We start from the raw sequence: 7500 nt of genomic DNA, 5'->3' as shown, positions 1-7500 counted from the left end.
GAGCACAAACACACCACATCCGCTGTTGAGCAGCTGCACACACACACACACACACACACACACTCACTCTTTCTCAAACTCACATTCACTCACTCTTTCAGTCACATACACACTCATTCCCTCACGCTCACTCCCTCATTCACTTTGATACACACACACTCACATACATACACTACCTCTTTCACTCACACACACATTCACTCACTCACTATCTCACACTCACTCACTCACACACATTCACTGACACACACACACACATTCAGACACACACACATATTCACTCTCAAACACACTGAACTGACTTGACACTGAACTGAGTTGACTCAGAACTGACTTGACACTGAACTGAACCGACTTGACACTGAACTGAACCGACTTGACACTGAACTGGCTTGACACTGAACTGAACTGTCTCGACACTGAACTGACTTGACACTGAACTGGCTTGACACTGAACTGACTTGACACTGAACTGGCTTGACACTGAACTGAACCGACTTGACACTGAACTGAACCAACTTGACACTGAACTAACTTGAAGCTGAACTAACCTGACACAACTGACTTGACACTGAACTAACTTGACACTGAACTATCTTGAAACTGAACCGAATCGACACTGAACTGACTTGACACTGAACTGACTTGACACTGAACCGAATCAACAATGAACTGACTTGACACTGAACTAACTTGACACTGATCTGACTTGAAGCTGAACTAACCTGACACAACTGGCTTGACACTGAACTAACTTGACACTGAACTATCTTGACACTGAACCGAATCGACACTGAACTGACTTGACACTGAACCAACTTGACACTGAACTGACTTGACACTGAACTGACTTGACACTGAACTGACTTGACACTGAACCGAATCGACACTGAACTGACTTGACACTGAACCAACTTGACACTGAACTGACTTGACACTGAACCGAATCAACAATGAACTGACTTGACACTGAACCAACTTGACACTGAACCAACTTGACACTGAACTGACTTGACGCTGAACTGACTTGACACTGAACTGACTTGACACTGAACTGACTTGACACTGAACCGAATCAACAATGAACTGACTTGACACTGAACCGACTTGACACTGAACCGACTTGACACTGAACCGACTTGACACTGAACTGACTTGACACTGAACTGACTTGACGCTGAACTGACTTGACACTGAACTGACTTGACACTGAACTGACGTGATACTGAACTAACTTGACACTGAACTGACTTGACACTGAACTGACTTGACACTGAACTGACTTGACACTGAACTAACTTGACACTGAACTGACGTGATACTGAACTGACGTGATACTGAACTAACTTGACACTGAACTGACTTGACACTGAACTGACGTGACACCGAACTGACTTGACACCGAACTGACTTGACACTGAACTGACGTGATACTGAACTGACGTGACACCGAACTGACTTGACACTGAACTGACTTGACACTGAACTGACGTGATACTGAACTGACTTGACACTGAACTGACTTGACACTGAACTGACTTGACACTGAACTGATTTGGCACTGAACTGACTTGACGCTGAACTGACGTGATACTGAACTGACTTGACACTGAACTGACTTGACACTGAACTGACGTGATACTGAACTGACTTGACACTGAACTGACTTGACACTGAACTGACTTGACACTGAACTGACGTGACACTGAACTGACGTGACACTGAACTGACGTGACACTGAACTGACGTGACACTGAACTGACGTGACACCGAACTGACGTGACACCGAACTGACTTGACACCGAACTGACTTGACACTGAACTGACTTGACACTGAACTGACGTGACACTGAACTGACTTGACACTGAACTGACTTGACACTGAACTGACGTGACACCGAACTGACTTGACACTGAACTGACTTGACACTGAACTGACTTGACACTGAACTGACTTGACACTGAACTGATTTGGCGCTGAACTGACTTGACGCTGAACTAACTTGACACTGAACTAACTTGACACTGAACTGACTTGACACTGAACTGACGTGATACTGAACTGACGTGACACTGAACTGACGTGACACTGAACTGACGTGACACCGAACTGACTTGACGCTGAACTGACTTGACGCTGAACTGACTTGACGCTGAACTGACTTGACGCTGAACTGATTTGGCACTGAACTGACTTGACGCTGAACTGACGTGACACTGAACTAACTTGACACTGAACTGACTTGACGCTGAACTGACGTGACACTGAACTGACTTGACGCTGAACTGACGTGACACTGAACTGACTTGACGCTGAACTGACGTGACACTGAACTGACGTGACACTGAACTGACGTGACACCGAACTGACTTGACGCTGAACTGACTTGACGCTGAACTGACTTGACACTGAACTAACTTGACGCTGAACTGACTTGACACTGAACTGACTTGACGCTGAACTGACTTGACGCTGAACTGACTTGACGCTGAACTGACTTGACACTGAACTAACTTGACACTGAACTGACTTGACGCTGAAATGACTTGACGCCGTCGTGAGGATGATGATGCGTTTCCTGTTCTGGTCATGTGTCTGTGATTTATGGTGTGTGTGTGTGTGTGTGTGTGTGCAGCAGTGGTCATGTCTGAGGAGGCGGTGCGGCAGACACGCCGTCAGAAGCGCGCACTGGAGAGGGAGGCTCCGCCCCTGGATGACGAGGCTCCGCCCCTGGATAGCAAGCGTATAAAGATGGATGCCGGCGAGGTCAAGGCCACCTTCAAACTGGAGGTCCAGACGAGAGGCGGGCCCATGGACGCGAGCGCCAGCCACACGTGAGGAAGCTTTACACCCTAAGGCGTCACTGACCCTAAAGACCATTGGGGGTCAGGACTGGACATATCTCTAGGAAAATAATTTATGGGAAATAAAGCAGAATTTAGGAAAAAATTAAGCAGAATTTAGGAAAAAATTAAGCAGAATTTAGGAAAAAATTAAGCAGAATTTAGGAAAAAATTAAGTGGAATATAGGGGAAAATTAAGCGGAATTTAGGGAAAAAAAAGTGGAATATAGGGGAAAATTAAGCGGAATTTAGGAAAAAATTAAGTGGAATATAGGGGAAAATTAAGCGGAATTTAGGAAAAAATTAAGTGGAATATAGGGGAAAATTAAGCGGAATTTAGGGAAAAAAAAGTGGAATATAGGGGAAAATTAAGCGGAATTTAGGAAAAAATTAAGTGGAATATAGGGGAAAATGAAGAGGAATTTAGGAAAAAATTAAGTGGAATATAGGGGAAAATGAAGAGGAATTTAGGAAAAAATAAAGTGGAATATAGGGGAAAATTAAGCGGAATTTAGGGGAAAATAAAGTGAAATATAGGGGAAAATTAAGCGGAATTTAGGGGAAAATAAAGTGGAATTTAGGTAAAAATTAAGCAGAATTTAGGAGAAGTTGAATTGAACAATGAACTGACTTGACATTGAAGCGACTTGACACGTTCGGTGTTTTAATAGTTTCTCGTGGAGTCGTTCGGTGTTTTAATAGTTTCTCGCGGAGTCGTTCTGTGTTTTAATAGTTTCTCGGGGAGTCGTTCTGTGTTTTAATAGTTTCTCGTGGAGTCGTTCGGTGTTTTAATAGTTTCTCGGGGAGTCGTTCGGTGTTTTAATAGTTTCTCGTGGAGTCGTTCTGTGTTTTAATAGTTTCTCGTGGAGTCGTTCGGTGTTTTAATAGTTTCTCGTGGAGTCGTTCGGTGTTTTAATAGTTTCTCGTGGAGTCGTTCGGTGTTTTAATAGTTTCTCGTGGAGTCGTTCGGTGTTTTAATAGTTTCTCGTGGAGTCGTTCGGTGTTTTAATAGTTTCTCGTGGAGTCGTTCGGTGTTTTAATAGTTTCTCGTGGAGTCGTTCGGTGTTTTAATAGTTTCTCGTGGAGTCGTTCGGTATTTTAATAGTTTCTCGTGGAGTCGTTCGGTGTTTTAATAGTTTCTCGTGGAGTCGTTCGGTGTTTTAATAGTTTCTCGTGGAGTCGTTCGGTATTTTAATAGTTTCTCGCGGAGTCGTTCGGTGTTTTAATAGTTTCTCGTGGAGTCGTTCGGTGTTTTAATAGTTTCTCGTGGAGTCGTTCGGTGTTTTAATAGTTTCTCGTGGAGTCGTTCGGTGTTTTAATAGTATCTCGTGGAGTCGTTCGGTATTTTAATAGTTTCTCGTGGAGTCGTTCGGTGTTTTAATAGTTTCTCGCGGAGTCGTTCGGTGTTTTAATAGTTTCTCGTGGAGTCGTTCGGTGTTTTAATAGTTTCTCGGGGAGTCGTTCGGTATTTTAATAGTTTCTCGCGGAGTCGTTCGGTGTTTTAATAGTTTCTCGCGGAGTCGTTCGGTGTTTTAATAGTTTCTCGTGGAGTCGTTCGGTATTTTAATAGTTTCTCGTGGAGTCGTTCGGTATTTTAATAGTTTCTCGTGGAGTCGTTCGGTGTTTTAATAGTATCTCGTGGAGTCGTTCGGTGTTTTAATAGTTTCTCGCGGAGTCGTTCGGTGTTTTAATAGTTTCTCGTGGAGTCGTTCGGTGTTTTAATAGTTTCTCGTGGAGTCGTTCGGTGTTTTAATAGTTTCTCGGGGAGTCGTTCGGTGTTTTAATAGTTTCTCGTGGAGTCGTTCGGTGTTTTAATAGTTTCTCGGGGAGTCGTTCGGTGTTTTAATAGTTTCTCGGGGAGTCGTTCGGTGTTTTAATAGTTTCTCGCGGAGTCGTTCGGTGTTTTAATAGTTTCTCGTGGAGTCGTTCGGTGTTTTAATAGTTTCTCGGGGAGTCGTTCGGTGTTTTAATAGTTTCTCGGGGAGTCGTTCGGTGTTTTAATAGTTTCTCGTGGAGTCGTTCGGTGTTTTAATGGTTTCTCGTGGAGTCGTTCGGTGTTTTAATAGTTGCTCGTGGAGTCGTTCGGTGTTTTAATAGTATCTCGTGGAGTCGTTCGGTGTTTTAATAGTGTCTCGTGGAGTCGTTCGGTGTTTTAATAGTTTCTCGTGGAGTCGTTCGGTGTTTTAATAGTTTCTCGTGGAGTCGTTCGGTGTTTTAATAGTTTCTCGTGGAGTCGTTCGGTGTTTTAATAGTTTCTCGGGGAGTCGTTCGGTGTTTTAATAGTTTCTCGTGGAGTCGTTCGGTGTTTTAATAGTTTCTCGTGGAGTCGTTCGGTGTTTTAATAGTTTCTCGCGGAGTCGTTCGGTGTTTTAATAGTTTCTTGCGGAGTCGTTCGGTGTTTTAATAGTTTCTCGCGGAGTCGTTCGGTGTTTTAATAGTTTCTCGCGGAGTCGTTCGGTGTTTTAATAGTTTCTCGCGGAGTCGTTCGGTGTTTTAATAGTTTCTCGCGGAGTCGTTCGGTGTTTTAATAGTTTCTCGTGGAGTCGTTCGGTGTTTTAATAGTTTCTCGTGGAGTCGTTCGGTGTTTTAATAGTTTCTCGTGGAGTCGTTCGGTGTTTTAATAGTTTCTCGTGGAGTCGTTCGGTGTTTTAATAGTTTCTCGTGCAGTCGTTCGGTGTTTTAATAGTTTCTCGTGGAGTCGTTCGGTGTTTTAATAGTTTCTCGCGGAGTCGTTCTGTGTTTTAATAGTATCTCGGGGAGTCGTTCGGTGTTTTAATAGTTTCTCGTGGAGTCGTTCGGTGTTTTAATAGTTTCTCGCGGAGTCGTTCCGTGTTTGAGTAGTTTCTCGTGGAGTCGTTCGGTGTTTTAATGGTTTCTCGTGGAGTCGTTCGGTGTTTTAATAGTTTCTCGTGGAGTCGTTCTGTGTTTTAATAGTTTCTCGTGGAGTCGTTCGGTGTTTTAATAGTTTCTCGTGGAGTCGTTCGGTGTTTTAATAGTTTCTCGCGGAGTCGTTCGGTGTTTTAATAGTTTCTCGCGGAGTCGTTCCGTGTTTGAGTAGTTTCTCGTGGAGTCGTTCCGTGTTTGAGTAGTTTCTCGTGGAGTCGTTCGGTGTTTGAGTAGTTTCTCGTGGAGTCGTTCGGTGTTTTAATAGTTTCTCGCGGAGTCGTTCGGTGTTTTAATAGTTTCTCGCGGAGTCGTTCGGTGTTTTAATAGTTTCTCGTGGAGTCGTTCGGTGTTTTAATAGTTTCTCGTGGAGTCGTTCTGTGTTTTAATAGTTTCTCGTGGAGTCGTTCGGTGTTTTAATAGTTTCTCGTGGAGTCGTTCTGTGTTTTAATAGTTTCTCGTGGAGTCGTTCGGTATTTTAATAGTTTCTCGCGGAGTCGTTCGGTGTTTTAATAGTTTCTCGTGGAGTCGTTCGGTGTTTTAATAGTTTCTCGCGGAGTCGTTCGGTGTTTTAATAGTTTCTCGTGGAGTCGTTCGGTGTTTTAATAGTTTCTCGTGGAGTCGTTCTGTGTTTTAATAGTTTCTCGTGGAGTCGTTCTGTGTTTTAATAGTTTCTCGCGGAGTCGTTCGGTGTTTTAATAGTTTCTCGTGGAGTCGTTCGGTGTTTTAATAGTTTCTCGTGGAGTCGTTCTGTGTTTTAATAGTTTCTCGTGGAGTCGTTCGGTGTTTTAATAGTTTCTCGTGGAGTCGTTCTGTGTTTTAATAGTTTCTCGTGGAGTCGTTCGGTATTTTAATAGTTTCTCGCGGAGTCGTTCGGTGTTTTAATAGTTTCTCGTGGAGTCGTTCGGTGTTTTAATAGTTTCTCGTGGAGTCGTTCGGTGTTTTAATAGTTTCTCGTGGAGTCGTTCTGTGTTTTAATAGTTTCTCGTGGAGTCGTTCTGTGTTTTAATAGTTTCTCGCGGAGTCGTTCGGTGTTTTAATAGTTTCTCGTGGAGTCGTTCGGTGTTTTAATAGTTTCTCGTGGAGTCGTTCGGTGTTTTAATAGTTTCTCGTGGAGTCGTTCGGTGTTTTAATAGTTTCTCGCGGAGTCGTTCGGTGTTTTAATAGTTTCTCGTGGAGTCGTTCGGTGTTTTAATAGTTTCTCGTGGAGTCGTTCGGTGTTTTAATAGTTTCTCGTGGAGTCGTTCGGTGTTTTAATAGTTTCTCGCGGAGTCGTTCGGTGTTTTAATAGTTTCTCGTGGAGTCGTTCGGTGTTTTAATAGTTTCTCGCGGAGTCGTTCGGTGTTTGAGTAGTTTCTCGCGGAGTCGTTCGGTGTTTGAGTAGTTTCTCGTGGAGTCGTTCGGTGTTTTAATAGTTTCTCGTGGAGTCGTTCGGTGTTTTAATAGTTTCTCGTGGAGTCGTTCGGTGTTTGAATAGTATCTTGTGGAGTCGTTCGGTGTTTTAATAGTTTCTCGTGGAGTCGTTCGGTGTTTTAATAGTTTCTCGTGGAGTCGTTCGGTGTTTTAATAGTTTCTCGTGGAGTCGTTCGGTGTTTTAATAGTTTCTCGTGGAGTCGTTCGGTGTTTTAATAGTTTCTCGGGGAGTCGTTCGGTGTTTTAATAGTTTCTCGCGGAGTCGTTCGGTGTTTTAATAGTTTCTCGTGGAGTCGTTCGGTGTTTTAATAGTTTCTCGTGGAGTCGTTCGGTGTTTTAATAGTTTCTCGTGGAGTCGTT

The 7500-nt window shown here is 43.5% G+C and overlaps 1 protein-coding gene across 1 annotated transcript in view; it reads left to right on the top strand.

Moving 5' to 3' along the window:
- LOC137089895 (transcriptional repressor p66-alpha-like) overlaps window positions 1-7500 on the top strand; it is a 14645-nt gene that overhangs the window by 2365 nt on the left and 4780 nt on the right. The window contains exon 2 of the mRNA XM_067453459.1: window positions 2637-2835. Within this exon, the coding sequence (XP_067309560.1) occupies window positions 2637-2835 (199 nt within the window). The remainder of the gene's footprint in view (window positions 1-2636; window positions 2836-7500) is intronic.

This window comes from Pseudorasbora parva, chromosome 9, assembly GCF_024679245.1.
Source record: "Pseudorasbora parva isolate DD20220531a chromosome 9, ASM2467924v1, whole genome shotgun sequence".
Taxonomy (NCBI): domain Eukaryota; kingdom Metazoa; phylum Chordata; class Actinopteri; order Cypriniformes; family Gobionidae; genus Pseudorasbora; species Pseudorasbora parva.
The sequence above is the reverse complement of the archived record's forward strand: the minus strand, read 5'-3'. Positions and strand labels throughout refer to the sequence as shown.